The sequence below is a fragment of the Haemaphysalis longicornis genome, unplaced genomic scaffold (genome assembly GCF_048455015.1).
Source record: "Haemaphysalis longicornis isolate Haplotype H1 unplaced genomic scaffold, Haemaphysalis longicornis Haplotype H1 scaffold_5, whole genome shotgun sequence".
NCBI lineage: Eukaryota > Metazoa > Arthropoda > Arachnida > Ixodida > Ixodidae > Haemaphysalis > Haemaphysalis longicornis.
The window spans coordinates 59193680-59213365 of record NW_027526385.1 but is presented as its reverse complement, the minus strand read 5'-3'; the positions used below and the strand labels follow the sequence as shown (position 1 = coordinate 59213365).

At 50.8% G+C, this 19686-nt stretch overlaps 1 protein-coding gene across 1 annotated transcript; it reads right to left on the bottom strand.

The window, feature by feature from the left end:
• Positions 1–278: 278 nt before the first annotated feature.
• LOC144139246 (uncharacterized) lies at positions 279–17583 on the bottom strand. The gene is made up of 4 exons (XM_077671658.1): positions 17429–17583; positions 8409–8612; positions 4720–4909; positions 279–3884 (listed from the first exon to the last, which is right to left on the bottom strand). Exons 1-4 carry the CDS (start codon positions 17572–17574, stop codon positions 3000–3002), a joined length of 1425 nt encoding a protein of 474 aa, XP_077527784.1. The 5' UTR covers positions 17575–17583; the 3' UTR covers positions 279–2999.
• Positions 17584–19686: the final 2103 nt, after the last annotated feature.

The following is a 19686-nucleotide window of genomic DNA, read 5'->3' as shown; positions in this document are numbered from 1 at the left end:
CGTGGTAGTCGTAATGAGCAGTTATCCTTCGAAAATATGATAAGCTTAGTGCTGTAGATGCGTCTCCTAATACGCAGGACGTTCCAATACGAGAAAAGCTCCAATTAAAAAAATGCTACATGTTTTTAAACACGGAAGTCTCGTTCAACAGAATGCACAGAGAAGCAGAAGGGTTCTGGTTTCGTTGTCTTATGTGCAGCTTTCAATGCACGGATTCCAACAATACCAGGTTTAAGTTCACCATCTAAACGTTTCTTCAACAGCGGCCAGTACTGTCTTGAAGCTATTTGTTCGAAAAAAAAAAGATTTGGCGCTAGGAATAAGTTGGGTTATAATGGAGCATCAGAGAGTTTCAAGTTGTGATTCACTTGTACGCGTAGCTGTCTGCAGGCTAAGTCAAGGTGCCTGGCAGCACAACCTGCACGGCGATCTGTTTTGGGCAATATCTAAGCTGAGTTATAGCTATTTATGAATGACTCGTTCAGTATTCGCTGTGATGTACACAAAGCGGACATCTCACTGCTTCTGAAGTGACATTAGAATTGTGGCCACCATATGTGACCGCTCTGCTCTAATGAAGGCAAGTCCACTTGCCGAAACGTAAGTGGACAACTTTTTGTTATTCTTTTTCAAGTGTGTCAGTCTGTTCACTTATCCTCATTTTAGGCGCTTTTGGCGAGTTTTATTTGTTTATAGACTATTTATTTATATGTATGTATGTTGTATATGTTGTGTGTATGTGTGCGAGAAAGTCCTGTCACCCGCAAAAACGCTATATATGGTACTATTAGCGGCACGGAATAATATATAATAAATAGAAATTTATGTAGTATGGTAAATGCCCTACAAATGTACAATCCCATGTACACTTCTATTCACCCATACTACCCCTGTGGTACAACACTGAAGTAATAAGCCTGATATATACGTATTTACACACGCCCTTCACTTTTTGACATCGCCGAAAAGCAGAAGGGAGCATTATGTATACACACCAAGAACCTGCTCAGGAAGATGTCCCGCAAGCGACAAGACATACAGACGAGTGTGAAATCAAAGTAAATGGCATTTTCGGAGCGGAGCGAACCTTCAATTAGCGTCATTCGTTTACGGTTTGAATAGTTACACAAGAACCGAAACGTATCAGCTTCAAGTTCACACAATGCGCTTCATACTGCAAGGTGCTTCTTTCCAACACTGCAAGCCGCTAAAAATGGCAACGGCAAATTATTTGCGCAAAGTTCGTACCTAAAACAAAGGCCACTAATACAAAGCAAGAAAAGTAGAGAAGCTGACAGCTCTGGTTACAACCGTAGAACAGTGTGCCGTTGAGACCTCAGACAGAACAGAGTGCGTACCTGTTCGGTTCGGAAAATCTAATATATATAGTAGACTTGGGAGCTGTGCGCTCACACATTCAAACTGCACCACGGAACACTGCTAAGTGCGCTGTACAGTGCACGAAATCGGTACAACTCGTGCTCTGTTGCAGTTAAATGCAGCAGTCACCAGGACAGTGATGTGAACGCGAAGCCCCGGATGTGACGCCATAACCTGTGCTGCGACGCTGTGGCGAAGAAAACGCCCCTGTCGTGACTGTGTACTGCACGTTTCTCGGATATGACGCAATTCGTGACGTCACTGGCGGGTTGAGACATCAGTTCTTCGACCAACACCACGTGACAGCGCGCACACGTCACACGACGGGGATGAGCAATGGACATGGAAGTCGAAGATCGTGGAACATCCTCGAAGAGTTGGGGATGGCCGTTCTATAGCTTCACTTTATACGCTATTGTATATGTATAAGGCCGCACTCGAATTTTCCTCGCGCGCGCTTTGAAGAGACTGGGATCAATGATGCATGAATACATGTAATTCTTTAGTTTTGAGACTGCCCCGTTGATTTGCGGTGAATCACTCGTTCAATCACCACTTCGAGACAATCGCTGGTCTACTGGAACTGGAATATCCTGCTTGGGGGTTTTGTCGTGCAAATTGCAGCGCTGCACTGAAATTCTTGCACGAATTGCACGCAAAGGCAAGTTTTCGTTAACAGTGGTGTCAGTACGATTCGCGAGTCCATCTTTTGAATGAACCAAACTTGCATTTTGTCTGCATGGCCCCTTAAGACAACATTTCCGTTTCAATATAGGGCCTCCTCGATTATCAGTCCCGGATCGTCCACGGGCTGCCCGAGACGCGATCCGGCGCTCGAGTTTCCTATGTATTCCTATGGTGCTTCCGTTCCGAGGGTAGTCCTCGGACTGCCCGCGACTGGTAAATTGAGGAGGCCCATTGTCATCGGGATTGCACAGTGTGGATAGATGAGCCTCTATGGATGTGTCAGCGTACAGCCAAAAAACCTCTCGGCAAGGTAGAATTACTCGCCAGATCAGCCCTTGCTTGACAGGTATAGAAACGCAGAAGACTGAGCACTCGTCTTCACACCCACCTCGCGCGTCACGCTTCAGAATAGATGACCGCTATGATGGCAGACACTGATATTCTCTCGAGGTGACATTCAAATGGAGGTTTCCAGCAGTGAGGCAGGATTGCTCAAGGACTGCTCAGCGCATGGACCAGGATCTCTACTTCTGCCGGGATGGCCCATGTGGGCTTATGCCGGCGCAAGTTTTTCGCCATACCGCTTGCCATCGAACGGCGTCTGGTATCCCAGCGATCACCGGTTAACGTCCCATCACGATGAGACGGTTGTGTTGTCTCACCAAGGTAGCCGCCGAAACGTCTGCAAAATGTGTATATGAAACAAAGAATTACGCTAGATGTCGACCCCAGCTTCGCGATATCGCGTCCAAGGCCTTGTTTGTATCGTCGTACGGGAAGGCATCCCGAACGCCCTAGGCTGACACACAGCTAACCAATCGTGCTACAGGGGTCTTCCCCGTGGCAGGACGGTGCGCGTATCTTTTTTGGCAAGGGAGGAAAGAGGGCGGGCTCGAAAGGCGGACGGGCAGTTACTATAAAGGAAGGGAGGACTAGTATCCGGACACAACGTCCATTTCGGCGTAGGTCTCGAGCTCGAGCGCTGCCGCTTCGAGCGCCGCCTTGCAGTCCGCCCATGGTTGCTGCTGGTGAGCCACAGCCACCGAGGTGGGATCGCCGAAGACCATCTCGCCGGGCACGTGGTGGTCGACGCACGGTTCGTCCGTCTCGGCGCCGTACAGAAGCCCGAACGTCTGAGCCGCGCTCGAAGGGCACGAAGCGGTGGGCGCCGCCTGGAGACAGGTCGTCTCCGCGGCGGAACCTGGGCCAAAGCACGTCCACCAATCGGGACTCGTGACGGAAGTGACGTTTCCGTTCACGGAGCCGTCCACGACGCCACTTCCGGTTCCGAACAGGTCTTCCTCGAGCTGCAGGGCGGCCGCCGCCGCGGCGTCCTCGGCGCTACGGAACCGGTCCAGCTGCTGGTCAAGGTCCAGGTCACTCTCGTTGAGGATCCAGGACAGGTCACTCTTGAGCGTGTCCCCGAGGTCCCCGCACACGTCGTCCATGTGCTGCGATGCGGCCGAAGCCGAGGTCGCCCCGCCGACCCCCGCCGAGTCCATGACCACGACGGCGGCGGGGTCGACCCGTTCGACGATGACGGCCGGTCCGCTGTGCGCGTGCAAGGGGGCCACGTTGAGCGACGACTTCGCCTTGGCGGCGGCGGCGCTGCGGTCGCGCCGGTTCCTCTTGGAGCTGTTTCCAGGCGCTCCCGCCGGGTGTCTCTGGGCGGGCCTCCGCTTCTTGAAGACGCCGTCGACCAGGGAGTCGGCGTAGACGGGGTCCAGCCTCCAGAACCCGCCCTTGCCTGGCTCGTCCTTGCTCCGCGGCACCTTGATGAAGCACTTGTTGAGCGACAGGTTGTGCCGGATGGAGTTCTGCGAATCAGGCAACAGAAAATACAGTGCAATCTTTCACACGCGAATCTCCACAACCTTGCCAAGCGGCCCTAATTCTGCAAGATATCGGACATCGCCCGTTGTTCGGGAAAAAGATTATGTGACGCATCTGAATTGCCCAAACTAATTGTTTGCTTCGCGGTGACCTGAGTTGCTGTTGTTGAAAACGTTAATTGAGAAAAGAGGAGGAGGGAGTTGGAATAAAAATTGGAGCACTGGGTGGCCGTCCTATTCACCCGGAAATATTATAGATCCCCGTTACGGCTTGATGTTGAACAAGTTGGTGTGTGCATTCTTGAACGAAGAGCGGTTTTAGTTATCAAGGGCCAAACAGAAATCCTACGAACAGAACAGGTGAGAGAGAGAGGGAGGGAGTTGCTTTATTGGAAGAAACACGAAAGTCGACTCAGCCGATAACTGCCTCTAGGGTTGAGGGAACCTCAATAAAGACTGCAGTCTAGGAGGAGGATAGAGAGAAAAGAGGATGGACAGAAAAGGAGATACAAAGGGACAATAAGACGACGGTTTACAAGTCCTGCACATTGGACCGCACTGGCAGCATCATAGCCGGTTCGAGAGTCCAGTGTCCTTTAAAAAGTCCAGCATGGCACTGAACGCTTTTTCGCGATTTGATATTTGACATTCCGAGAACAACAAGTTTGATGAGGTGCATGAAGGCAGTATCAGTTTCGCATACGACGCTCTAAGCGCTGACTGAGCCTGCGAATGTTATGCACACTCGAACAGCGCATATCCGAGGTGTCTGTTTGCTAGCGAAAGAGGAGGAGGAGGGAGATTTGGCATTCACACCTACCTGCCAGCTGGGATCCGCGTTTCGGTAGTAGAGGAAGTTCTCGCGGATCCACTTGTAGATGGCGCTCAGAGTCATCTTGTTCTTATTGGCCTTCATGGCCATGCAAATCAGCGTGGCGTACGAGTAAGGCGGCTTGCTCGAGCCCTGGTTCTTGTAGTCTGGCTCCTCGACCACCGCGGCTGCAGCACACCTACGCATGCGCAGAGACAAATAAAAAACCCTCGGTGACAAACCAGTTTATGGATGACGCAGAAGCTCCTGCCACCGGTCCCCGACTCAGACACACTGCCACACTACACACTACGGCCTGTCACGGCAGTAGCCAGTGATAAAACGATAAAATGTTTACCTTTTGTTCATTTTTATTGTTATCATTTTTATTGTTTCATAGCAGCCTTAGATTGGCATAAAAATATAAAATAAACGTGTTCAACAACACCCCCACCCACCACCACTGAATCATGGAAAGCAGCCCAGGCTAGCATCTCCCCACAGGATCAACCCGGCGTAATAGTGAGAGACAAGACGAGGAGCCACCTTTGACTGCCAATTCCACCTGTCACTTTGCTAATTCCCAAGTCCCTTACACCCCCTGTTTTAACAACGGAGCTGTTGTAGGTGGAGCCTTTTCGTCCGTCTGCTGTCGGTCGTGCGTCACGCAGATGTAAGAGCCAGTTCCCAGAACTACCGAGAGAGGGCGCAATGGTCTAAGCGCCGGAATACTGCTTAGCACAGCTACCACCTGTAACAGAAAAATTAAGTATTCTGCGCCTAAAAGTTTTTTGTGCCTTCCCTAAGAGCAGCGTTAGTATTAAACTAAGGCTGTAAAACACAGGTATATTAGCTTTATTTTGGTAAGATGACTCGTCATCACCACGCTACAAAGGGGATACCGTTATTAACAATCATCATCATCATCATCATCGGTAGGCTCAGGCCGACTCGAAGAAAACTGGATTCCAGATTCACTGTTGGAAGGCGCAGTGGTCTCGCAGGACCGGGCTCCTCTCCCTCCCGCTGGGAGAGGGACAGGGGAGGGAGCCCCCCGACGTTGACGTTTTGCTGCCGATTCCTCTGCAGAAACCGTAGAATTTGCGCAGCGACATGGCGATGCCGTTCGCAAGCGAGTACCCGTTGACGTTCGACCCAAGAGAACCACAGATCCACTGTTTCAGCAGATTTCGCACAGGGTGGAACTGCAATTAATTTTTTTAGATGCGACGCATCTCTTGCTCTGAGGCATGTCCCTCCTGCGTCGGCGTCGGCGGCGTCCGCACGCCACCTGCGCATGCGCGACTCTCCTCCGCTCTTCTCTCCGACAGCTGTGCGCAACACTCTCACTCCGTCTCATTATCATAAACAACAGCTGCGTGCGCGCGCTTCGCTCGCTTCGCCCGTCGCGCAAGTGCGCGCACGCGCGACTCCTCCGCTGTCTCCTCTCCTTCAGGCGCTGTGGATATAAAGCGGGTAGCGCGCTGCGGTGGTTCAGTCAGCGCTCGCTCTCGTTAGACTTCGCGGCACCACACGTTTCACCCGATTTAGAGAATCAACCCAACGGAAACACCAACTGAACCCCCCGATGTGTCGCATCACACCAGGGTTCCCTCGCGGGAAGATGGGCGTAATTTTCAGTTTGATTGATTGGTCGATTGATTTATTGACTGATTGCAGGTCACTTCGGCGCAACTTGTCATTAAAAAACGCGCGTAAGTTGAAGCGCTTCCTGCTGCCAGGGTCCTTAACGCCCACCTTAAGTTCGGTCGCCCATAAAAAAAAGCGATTTTAGTTCTAAATCGCAGTGGAGCTCCTCCTTTCACGACGATGGGACCGGTTTCGAGTCTTGGCTGACTGCATGTAGGCATATAAGGCCGGTACTGGAAAAGCAACGTAGAATATAATAGGGTGACCGGTTGGCACAGGACAGCGTAGGGTGATGCGTCGTTGCACCTTAACCAGCAATAACTGCGACGGGATTGAGTTGCGGTGAATTATTTGGGAACACATGTACAGACGGACATACTTGTTGCGAAGCGGTTTAAATGTCACATTTTGAGTTCAACGAGAAAATTAGGAAACGAGTATTTCTGCGTTATAACAAAGTCGTAGACGACTTCATTGTAAGCAGTGCTTCATTAAAAGTGGAGATAATTCGCCCTCAATGCACTGCAAAGGAAGCCCGAAGCACTTCGAACAAAGCCATTTTGTATTAACAAGGTTTCACTGAAACACTCAAAAACAGCTTCCTCGCTTTGCGTTTTTACCGGGCACACTACGGGAAATAACACCTGACCTCTGGCACGGCAGAACAACACGCAGTCAAACGAATATGCTTGATAGGGGGAGTCCTTGCTAGAACACGGAATACGTATGAGCCCCCAGCAACAATCCCACTATATCCAAAACCCCTCCCTCCACGGACACTCGCACCCTTCACGCAACTGCATGCACTGTTCGGACTCAGAAGTGGTCTAGCAAGAGCAGTTCAGAACGAAGGGCGGGTAAAACCAACGGAATCCTGGGCTAAAGTACCCGCCCACCTACCAGCTCTTCAGTCGAATAAAGTTGTTAACACGAAAGTGTTTTATTCCGGGATTCACGAAGATTTCACTTACGTCATATCCGTCACGGAAGTGACGCCAGTACAACGAAGCAAGTGGCCTGTAAAGGGTGCACCCCCGCACACAGGGTCTTTTTGCGGGGAAGCAACCTTTAGCACTAAAGAGTACGTTATTCTTAGGGTTGTTCGTTTTCGGGTTTTATATATGTTAACACGAAAGTGTTTTGTGCCGGGATACACCAAAATTTTACTGACGTCATATCCGCCATGGAAATGACGCCAGTGCACCTTTGCCGAAGCGACCCGCCAGCAGGACGTCGCTCGCCAAGCAGACGCACAAGACAGCCACCGACCCGCAAATCATTCTCAGCTGCAGATTGCGCTGCACATTTCACTTTCGTGTTTTACCGATTCCTATGACAGAGGAATCAACCACAGTTTTTCCTCCTCCTTCTCCGCCCCACTCTTCCCAGCGCGGCTCCCAAAAAACTGCTCTTTCTTCCAGACGACCCACTACAAGAACAAGAACCTTCCCATCCAAGAGCATGCTTCACCTTTCTATCTCCACAGGCCTAGAGCTCTCCCAGAGCCAATATCAACACTCTTTTTCCGGGCAACGAAACCGCCCACCTGTTGGCCCGAGAGTTATCCCGCCGGGCCCCGGGAAGCGAGCAAGAGAGGCCAACCCCGCTCATCACGTATCACGAAATAACACAGCACTACAAGTTGGGACGTATCAGCTACCCAGCACCGCATAAACACCCAACGAAAGAGGAGGAACGGCAGCTCCGTGCACTCCAGACGAATACTTACCCCCATCCCACTAAATGCCATATCTTGCACCCCACCGTATATTCCCCGCTATGCCGCTTCTGCGGGGCCCCCGGGAAGCTCTTTCATATGGTAGGGGGCTGCGCGCACGCCCCACTACATTCGCGAAATCCCTCCATTCCTTCTCGCGAGCTTTGGGAGAGAGCTCTGACCAGCTCCGACCTCAGTGACCAGCGCCTGCTGGTGTTGAGGGCTGTTGAGGCGGGGAAAGCTCAAGGGGTCTTGGACTGAGGACTCCTCCCCATTGCTTTTCGCAATAAACACGTTTACCCTCTCTTTCTTTTTCTCTCTCACGGCTCACCTGGACACGGCGTTGTGGGAAGAACCATGGAGGACGGCCTTGGAGGCTCCGCATCCAGAACCGCAGCTGGAGCCGCAGGCCGGAGGACTCGCTGGCGGCGTGGGCGGTGTCGGTGCCCCGATGCGCGTCATGATGTTCAGGTTCTGCAGCCAGTGCAGGCTCGTCAGGGCGTCGTCCACGTTGCCATCTGCCATCGACGCCATGCTGCGCGAGAGGAGGCGGAGCATCGCGTCACCGTGAATTGAATTGCAGGCTTGTCGCGTCAGATTGGCGCAATATAAAAAGCACATGTTTCCAGGCGATATGGAGCGAGGGTGTCCGTCCGCAAGCATCGACTCGGCGAACTGGCGGACACAGAAATGTTCAAATGAAATCACCCCCACAAACAAGAGTTCGACGTCGAAAAAATTCAACGTCACTGACTCACCCACTCATTCACTCAACGGAAAATCCATGATCCCGGAAATGGCATACGCTTCCCCCCCCCCCCCCCCCCCTACCACTTGGCAGAGCGCTGAGTAAAAGCCAGGATGCCACCAACCGTGACCGGATCTCATCCCGGGCAACGGCACCGCTTCTCGCGACAATTGTGTTAGCAGTTGACATGACCGCTAGCTTGAGAACTGACCAGTGGTCACTTTTCTAATAAAGGTTCTCTCTCTCTCTCTCTCTCTCTCTGCTCGAGAACTGTCGAGCACGCGCCAGTTTAGAAATGCGCTCGACTTCAGCCCCCTTAATAGGCTTCGGCGACACTACGCCAAAGCATTTCATTAAAAATTAGGAGTCATTCCACTCTGTGAATGTGAATGAGCAGCGAAGATATTTAGCACATGACATGAATTTAGACGAAAGGTATGAGGAGGAGGACGAATAAACTTAATTTGTATATTAATAATGGTGTCGTGAGCAAACTTTTATTTCTCTTGCGCGTGTGTGGGATTCGTGCCTAGAAGAGTTTTGCGTCTCGGTCACGATCATCATCATCAACAACCTGGTTGGGTCCGCTGCAGGACGAAAGCCTCTCCCAAAGATCTCCAGCCACGCCTCAGCCACGACACCACATCCATACATTTTGCAGTGGTTGAACGTGGTTAAACCATGGCCGCCTGTATAGATAGAGACCTGCCCATGCGCACCGATTCCGCGTATAACGAACTTGTTACTGCTTGTTTTTTTTTTCGTTTTTTTTTTTTCAGTTCTTTCTGACGCCACTGTGCCGGCTGGCGATGCATTTAATCCCAATTTCTCGGCTGTATACGCTTTTGCTCGGCCTGCCATCGTGGTTATTAGATGCGCCGCATCTCTTGCTCTCGGGCATGTCCCTCCATCGGCGTTGTTGTTGTTGTCGCGGCGTCCGCACGCTCGCTGCACATGTGCAACTCTCTCCCGTTCTTCTCTCCGACAGCTGCATGCAACACTCTCACTCTTTCTCATTAGCATAACAGCTGCGCATGTGCGCTTCCCTACGCTCGCGTCTGCTCCGGCGCCGCAAGCGCGCGCATTCGCGACTCTCCTCCGCTGTCTCATCTCCTTCAGGCGCTGTGAATATAAAGCGGGTAGCGCGCTGCGGTGGTTCAGTCAAGCGCTCGCTCTCGCTCGAAAAACAGCAACCAGTCTCTCTCTCAGTAAAAGAATGAAAATTACGCCCATCTTCCCACGTATGAGAACACCTGCATGTGATGGAATGCATCCTACGCGTTCACAACACGTTTCACCCGATTTAGAGAATCAACCCAATGGAAACGCCAATTGAACCCCCCGATGCTTCGCATCACATCAGGGTTCCCTCGGGGGAAGATGGGCGTAATTTTTTTCGTCTTTCTCTCGGTCCGTTGTGCCCAATCTTTGCCGATTCACACTGGGGGAAGTGCACACCTTCTGTGGGCTCGACAGTGTGCTCAAAGAAGTGTCTCCTGAGGCGAAATTGTAACTTTGCTATATGCAGGCGAAAGCACGCACACGGCCGGCGTCCACCGAACGCCCACCCACCCGGATATCGTCCGCAAGAAACTGTCCGCAGCTGCTAATGCTTTGCTAACGCGTTCCATAGCGTTCTACGCGTTCAATAGCGCGTGTGCATCCGAAAGAATAAAAACCAAAAAAATATTCAGCACGTTTCAACGGAAAAAATTCAAAAGAAAATATGTACAGGAAGAAGCACTTTGCGCGCACTGATGCATATAGCCCATCAAAAGGAAAAGGAAAAACAAGAAGAAACACTCCGCGCGAGGTCAATTCCTATTGGCTTACGACGCATGGAACGAGTATAAGAAAAAAAAAAGGTGCGCGTCAGAAATTTCCCGCGCAGTCTTGGTTGGAAGCATTCAAGTGATCTGGAGACAGTGTAGCAGCAGCATGAATAGTGATTGTATTCTGATGCCGAAATTGTTGGTTATAGTCGACTTAGGCAGGAGGCTCGGCGACAAACCTAGCCAAGAGAAACGTTTTCGCGAAAGAATATGCTCTAAGATTCTGAAATATTTTAAATGCAGAGCATTTCAATAACTCACGATGTCACCCGCGTTGACGTCCGTAGTCGTATTCCACACCATCGTTGTCCGCACCCCTCCCCCTACACTATATAAAAAAAAATACTATCCGGCGCCTGGTTTCGATCCCTCGACCCTGCGGGCGGAACGCAATGTGCATGGTGTTCTACCCACCGCGCCACAAAGCCGACACAGAATGGGAGGCTACGAACGCGCCTTATATCCTTGACTCATTCAAACTACGTCAAGAAGCTGCTGATACAACGCATTCACTACCACCAACTCCCCAAACACTAAACGTTAACGCAATACACTCACCCCCTATGCGACGCATTTACTCGAGTCCCCCTCGCGGGGAGATGAGCCCAATTTTTTTGCATCGTACTCTCAGTGAACATATCGTAAGCGATGGTATCTGTTCCGTACGGCTGAGCAACCCCGGCGGGCGCCAGGTGAAGGAAAGTTGTTTTTACCAGATTGCATACCGTGGCAGTGGCTCAAAAAGATATCCCAAAGATAACGGTGGTCCTCACCGCAAGCATTTACCGGGGATGGCTGTCATACCCAGGTTTGCTATTTGTTGGGCTGGTAAGCCACCCCGACAAAGCTTCTACAAACGCGGCGCTTCAGTCATGGTGAGAACGCCGCAGTCACTGAAAAGGTTGCCGTTGGTTAGTGCTCCCTTTGCTGAAAAAACATTGTTTTTCCGCAGGAATGACGGCACTTCAGTGCACAGAATGGCCCTGTTGGGGTTTTTGTACACATTCGGGCAGTCCTTGTGAACTTTTGCACGTTCATAGACGGGCTTCACGTCAAAAGAAAGCTCCTCGACGTGAATTGAAAGTCGACAAAGCTTTCGCATGTTTAAATGAACGAAAATGATCGAAAATGATCCAAAATAAATAATGCCAGTAGAGCAGGCGGATATGATAGCAGTGTGGTTTACTTGTGTGCGTTGACGTTTGCATAGCTATAAAAAAACGAAGCTAAACTTAACCGAGAATTCTCGTTGCTGGCCTGTATTATATAGGTGTAGCGGAAGAACGACGCAAGGCAGACCCGATCCATGGTTGCCGTACACTCTACCCTCAGCGGGGACGATAACTTTAATGACCGGGTAAATCTGTTCCTGATGATGATAATAATCAGCCAATACCCAACGGGAGGTTTAACAATAGGTACTGATCGGGACAATCGGCATTGATTTGTATAGGCACGTTTCACCGGACAGAGGCCGCTGTGAGCGCAGCACTTTAACTACTAATTGGATTGGATTGGAAAACCTTCTTTGGGGCCTGCCAATGAAGTCCTATTGCTAGGTCTTCATGAATTGGCCGGAGTCGTCACCGCAGATGTAGCCAACCCGGCTAGGGGTCCTCCGCTCCCCGTCACCGGGTCGCCGGGGTCCTCCTGCCTGGCCAGCGCCACGATGACTCGCTGGACAGCCTGTAGTTGAAGATTTTGGTCTTCAGTCAGCACCGCCTCCTCGAAGGCAGGTGGCATCGTTCTTGTGTTTGATTCGTCCGGGTTTGCGAAGCAATCACAGACGATGTGCTCGAGTCTTGCTGGAGCATTGCGACACACCCGACAGGTGGCATCAGGGAATGTCTCCGGGTACATCTTGTGCTTTAGGTACGGGCTCGGGACCGTCTTTGTTTGGAGTTGCCTATAGATTACCGCCTGCTAAAGTTGCCTGAAGCGCACGCTCTGGCATCGGTAAAGGAGTGGCGATTCCTCGACCCGTTATCACCCACTGCCTGCAGCATGCCGTGCCAACGATCTATGGGCTTGACACTGAGACACGTTGTAAAACAAGACGGCCGTGATGAATGCATCGCTTCCTCCCTGCCATTTGTATTCTCTGCAATCTGACTGGTCAGCTACGTACGATATCAACAGCCAACGTATTTTCGTCTGCGCCTCTTAAACTGTTCGTCCTTCTCGGCCTTGTTACCATGACGTAAGTTTAGATGCCTCCCTTGTGTGGGCGCCCGTGCGTGACTCGTGATAATTCCGGCTGTTGCTGTCTAGGACAGGGCGCCGACACTTACGTAATATTTTTTAAAATAAAAAAATCTTTATTCCAGAAACAAACTAAAATTGCGCCCACCTCCCCGCGAGGGGAACCCTGTGTAGATGCGACGCATAGTGGGGTTCACTTGGTGTTTCCGTTGGATTGATTCTGAAATCGCGTGAAACGTGTCGGGAACGCGTATGATTATTATGTTTCATAATTATTATTATGTTTTATTGGCCAATCTTGGTCAATCTCTCTAAGTGGTATGCTTGGGGCTTCGCTGTCACACTGCAGTTGAACTAAACACTTACATTGTAACAATACGAAACTTGTTGACAGCAATACCAATTTTACACGAGTAGACATACACACGATCTATCTGTACAAACAGGATAGCACAGGTCTCAACGAATGGAGTCCTCCAAGTTCACAAAGCATTCGCGCAGACTCCGAAGTGTGAAATTATCAGCGCACCTGTATGTATTTAAAATGAATGGAAGATTATACTGAAGAATTTGTAATTTATAGTTTGTTCGAGAGCGAGGTATATATCATCCAGAAATCTGTGTTTCGTGTGTGTACAGGATGAGTGTGTTGTTTTAAGGATGCCACAGTAGTTACAAAATCCCGCGATATGTCAGATGAGAAATAGTATAAACGTAGTAAGCGGAAATAGTACATTTTATCGGCAGATATAACATAAAAGTACGAAATAAACTTAGTGTTGGGAACAAATATGAAAAGTTTGCAATGTGGCGGATAATTTTTTTCTGCAACATTATATATTTTTTGTCAGATTTGCCTGAGAAGTTGTTAACCAAACTAAGCTGCAATAATCAAGATGCCATGCTACGAACCGATACCGTGATATGCGTGGCATCTTTCCTACAAGAAATGAGCCCCAGGATAAACCACCAGGATATAGAAAACGGCGCTGCTACTTGCGAGGCAAACATCAGCGCAACGTGCCTATACAACCGCTACATTTTATTGTAGTAGTCGCAGGCCCCACTGCGTGCGAAGCGAAGCTGGCGAGTTTGGGGTTAAAGGGGCCCTAAATAGGCTTCCGAAGGTCGCCATTTCAATCGCGCAATCGCTAGAGTACCCCTTCACGACAACGTGTACCAAATATTACACCTCTGCGTAAAGCAGGGGCCGCACAAACACGAAAAAAAGATTTCACTTTCTCTCCTGGCTCACCAACCATACCTTGCCGCCGCCCTTGCGCGCTCTGACGCAGTTCTTTCCGGCTCTGACGCGCCTCTATGACGCACGAGACACTGCCCAGTGCGGCGCCGCGAACGCGAACCACAGCGACAGCGCTCACCGTGCAACCGGAATCTGGTGGGCGGAGCATGTGCGTCGAGTGCTAAAAAAAAAAAGCGCGCGCAGGGCTTGGCGCAGCCAATGACTGCACGTACATCAAGGAGGGTGATGGATTGCCCCGTTTCTCTCGGTGGTCTTGCGCCGGGTCGATGACGTCGCGGCTTCCACAGTGCTTCGGAGGAGCTACTAGAGGAGGAGAGCCCCAGGCCTTATGGGCGGCCCCTTTTAATGAGCGATAACTCGGCTAATACTTAATGAATTTAAACAATTTTTGCGGGATGACGTTCCTTGGATAGTACTCCAGTGACTGCGCACGCAAAATCGTAACATTTGGCAGCCTATTTAGGGCCCCTTTTAAAGGAGCCATGAAGAGAAAATACAACTTCGTTTAATTTGAAAGAACGAGGATTCATTATCTCACTCAGCTCCATTAGAGCCACAGAATATGTTTTTTTAACGAAAAAAAAGCAAGTAGTATTTAAAAATTTTCAAATTTTGCGCCACAGTGACGTGTTATGAGCAAGAATGACGTCATACGGGCCAACAATAAAACATAATTTTCAGTGCGTTAACTGCACGTTAACATTCAAGTGATGCGGGCAAATGGAACTAGAGGCCCCATTACAGACGTCCAGTCATGCGTCGTCGCGACAGGTCTCCTAGGCGGCCGCCAATCGCACAAACAAGGTTCCGTGACGTCATAGAAAAGTTGCGGGAAATTGGCTAGGGGGTCGCGACTGCTTCAAACGTTTTCTTTAATATCTCCGTTATTTGTTCGAAGATTGCGATGATATTGGTATCATTGTTAACGGGACTAAGCAGTCTTTCTAATAAACCCAACTTGTATTTTGTCTTCATGGCTCCTTTAAACGTAGCCCCACCCGACTGAAGGCGCCGTCCCTACACGGCAATTTTTTGGCGCGCTGGCTCCCATTATCGCCAGCTGCGGTGGGCAGGTCGCTATCTATAAAGCTGGCCGGTGTTCGTCGAGCGACAGCTCAGTTTTCAGGCAAAAAACGCTGAGTGAACGTGCACACAATTTCTCGGCAAGACAAAACACAGAGGCTGCTCAGCGCAGTGCCGCTGCAGATGCGAACGTGCAGAGTGAACTTCGATGCAGCCAGCGCCTCCTGGTATCATTTTCTGACGGCACGCGCTCTTACTATTTCCCCCTAGCCTTCTCCCCGCACCCCTCCCCACGACATGAAATAGCGGTTAGACGCTTTCACTGCGAAAATGTAAGAAACGCCGTTTTTACCGACCCTGCCCTTACTCTTTCTTCTGTCCTCTCCGCACTCCTCCTATCGGACCGAACGAACGATTAAACGCTTTCACTGCGGAAGCCGTCGGTGCCGCGAATCGGTTCAATCGGTGGCTGAAATCAGTGGCCTTCCGCCGCCGCCGCGGACCGTCACGAGGCACTTGCTCGAAGGTCAGAGTGACGCTATCAGGCGTTTCATCGGTTTGTAGCTGGAGTAATTAACTTGGCTTAACATGTCATTGCCAAAGCATCGCCTCCTGTAAAAATACAGGAGGCGATGGCCAAAGTATTACGGTGCTGACCACTGTGCCAACGCATTTAGCTTCGTGCAAAGACATGGGGTCAAATTCTACGGGGTGTCGGAGGCATCCGGGGTTTGATTTCACACGTGAGACATTAGGCAGTTTCAGAATAGGGGATGACGGCGTTGGGGGCCCCCAAGAAGTTAGGGGAACCCAACCGCAAGGCGCTTGCGCGCGGCGAGTTTTAGAAGAGGGCGCCCCCGACGGCCCTCAACCGGCTAGCGATGCTCGGGTCGGCTCGGGTGATGGGAACTTTAGGCTTAGCATCCTGGCGGATATTTGATCGCCGCTATCTGTGCAACTGCGAATGACAATCCGTAACACAGCTTTTCGCCACACTATCATCCCCTTTCTCGCATGTGGAACTTTATTTCAGCTATAATTGCCGTTTGAGTGATCGGTGACCAATACATCTGCCGTAGCCGTGTCGATGCTTCCACGCAGGTAGCGCCACCTTTCGGCCGCTCGGCGCACCACGCACCGCGGTGCCCGTCGGAGCGCCGAACCTTCGCGTCCGGTAAGCGTAGGCTTAGCATCGCGGCCGATATCTGATCGCCGCTTTTAAAATAGGCTCTGATAACAATCCCTAGCACAGTTTTTCACCACACTAACACCTACTTTCTCGCATTTGTAACTTCTTTTTAGCGATCAGATTGTTTCAGAAGAGCAGCGACAAGCTGTTACTACCGTTGTCTGCGCCAGTTCGAGCCGCTTAGTGGGCCGAGCGGGCAGGCGCGGCCGGCGTGTGCGCAGACTGTTTCCGAAGGCAGAAAGCGCTTCACGATTGCCTTGGTGTACCCATTTCTTGCGAATGACGGCGCGCGGAATCTACAAATTGAGCTCAGCGATCGTCGTAGTTGATCGGATGGATCGAGAAACGAGCCGCAGGTTTCGCTTCAGCCACGGTCACGCGCAGTCTCGCTGGCTGCGAGAGCGACGCAAGAACGCAAGCTCCACCTTTGGGTCGCCCGCTATTTCGGCAAAATAGCGAGCGCGCCAAACGCAAACCCAAAACCCCAAGGACGGCTTGGGTTCTGCGCATGTGCAGTACGGCGCCCCAATTAAGGCGCTTGGGGACCCCAGAGCGTTGGGGCCCCCTATTCTAAAACTCTCTACTGACCCCGCCAGAACTTTTCCGGCATGCCGTAGGACTTGGCCCTTGGTTGGGTTCGTGCACTTTAGCGGCGAAGCTCATTTGGGGCTCGGGCTGTTTGCATCTAATGTCGTCATCTTAACCACCGTTTCATCTAGTCACGGTACTAAAACACCGGGACACTCGATTGCGCCTTGCGCTAGAACGCTTCGTAACGCGTACTAAGAAAAACACCGGGGCACTCGTTTACGCCTCGCGCTAGAACGCTTAGTGCTTCAAAACGAGACTTTTACAGCAAAGCGCTGTATATCTCTACCCCCATCAGTTTCATTTCCGTTAGCGAAAACCTCAAGGTGCCAAGAATACACTTATACACTGCAAGCTTCGCCCCTCCCCAGGTTTCACGTTAGTGGAGATGTCCCGGGATTTTTTCTTTTTTTCATAAAGGCACACACAGCTGTCGCTGTAAAATGAAGCACTAGCACTACACTCTCGGCGCTGATTGCGGCGCTCTGATGGCTGCGCGTAGTACCTGAGGGGCTCAGACAGCGGCGCCGGCGGGCGCCCGATGGGAGCAAAAGTGGCGGGTGCCGGGCAGCGGGACCTCCAGTTCCAAGCGAGCCGCTCGGCCGCCTCGTTCTTGGAGAGCTCTCCGACAGCGGCCGCAGTCGACACCATCAGCCACGGCGCCGCCTGCCGGGGACGCTGCGGACGAAAACAACCCTGTCACGCACGCATCCGCGCTGCCCGCAGAACACAAGTTTGGTTCATTAAAAGGATTGCTTCGTTCCGATAAGAATGATACCATTTTTATGTGAAATTTCAAACAAGTAATGGAGATAAAAGAAAACACATAATAGAGGGGTGGACGCAATCGTGGAAAGGCTGCAGTCGTGGACTTAATCCGTCGTGATGGTCGTGAAAGTTGTGTACAGCTTCGCTACGTTCAAGTCTTACGCAACAGTGTGAACTACTTCATTTTTTTTTCTATGCATCTGTAATGCAGGCGTTGTGTTTGCTTCTGTTTACTTTACCAGCCGATTTAAAAAATCAGCTAGCTTATTAGAAATTACATTGAGAATACTAGGCTCATAATCAAGGGAAGCAAAATGAATCCACGAGCATAATATTCGGTAGTGCGAGCATTTAAAAGCCCCAAACGCAGAATCAATTGGTGGATCATTCAACTCGGGCTTCAAATCAAAATAAAGCTCTTTGGCAAGGTTACACATCTGTAGTGTATTTCCAGCTTTTTATATTAGCACAAATATATAGTAAATAAAAATAGAACTATGTAGCATGTATATTTCTAGAAAATGCTGTAGCTTTTTAAAGAAATATGCTACATATTTTCAGCAGCTTCTTCTCCGCAGTCTTATAATGTCATATATGCACAGAACAATACATTAAAGAACATTCTCTTTCCCTTTTCAATCAATCCAACCATTAAAAGTTCTAAAAAACGCATGCAAAAAATGGCTGACGATTATTATACAACCTAGTGCGAAATTCGTGCGCAGTGCCAACTGCAGTTTTCTCGGTCACGGCGCATAGCTCTTTCAGGAAGTGTTCGCGTGATGAGTGAACGCAGCGCGGCGCGCACAACGGAGCTATTATCTCACAGCTCGTCCCCGCCGCTGAGCGTGTTGCTGCAAATAGTGTTTGAACCACCCGCGCGAATGCCACGTGGTTCGAATGAGCCACGCAATGAGGAGGACGCGAAGAACATCCACCGGTTGCCTCGCTCGTTGTTCAGCACTCATTACTGAGGGCTGCAGTGCGCTGAGGCAGCACTCACTCGTGGGTTCTCTCGACGGCAGAGATGGTAAGCCTCTGGCGTCGGCGGCGCGAACTGTGTCTCACACCTAACCACAAACTACATCTCAGGAAGCGAACGAACGTCGTCGTCGAGCGCACGACGGCACGGCCTGCTGTGGCGTCATCTCGCACCGCGTCGCCACCACCCAGCATGCCTCACTGCCTCCCCCTCACACTTTCGCCGTGCGTCGCCGCCGAGTAGCGTCTCGTGCGGCCTCAGCATACTGCCCTCCCCCTCACACTTTCCCTACACTTCCTCTGCTGTTTTCTTTCTGTCTTCGCTCGCTCCGTTACGACGCCGACGTCAAAGCAGTAGCGGCCGCCAAAGTGCTGCGCACTAAAATTTATTAACACACACACACACACACACACACACACACACACACACACACACACACACACACACACACACACACACACACACACACACACACACACACACACGCACACACACACACACACACGCACGCACGCACACACACGCACGCACGCACACTCACACACACACGCACGCACACACGCACACGCGCACGCACGCACGCACGCGCACATGCACACGCACACGCACGCACGCACGCGCACGCGCACACGCACACACACGCACACACCCACACACACACATATATATCAGTGTGTCGAACGGAAAAAAATACCGGTTCAGTTACGGTTCTGGTTCAGGCGAAATCATTTCGTTCCGGTTAAGTTCCGGTTCGACAAAATCACGCATCGAACCGGTTCGACGAGTTGAATTATCACTGAAATTAGAAAAAACATTTAGTAGTTTAAAACGACAGTCAAATCAAAATACAAATAAAAATTCAAAATGCTGCTGTTCCCCTAGGGCAGAGGCGCAATAGACCCTATGCAAAATGCGCCCTGCCATCTCACGTCGACTCCGGTAACTAGGTCCGCCATTTTGGTACGGTCGTTTGAAACCGAAACCAATTAGCAAAACATAGAAGGCGGGCATTG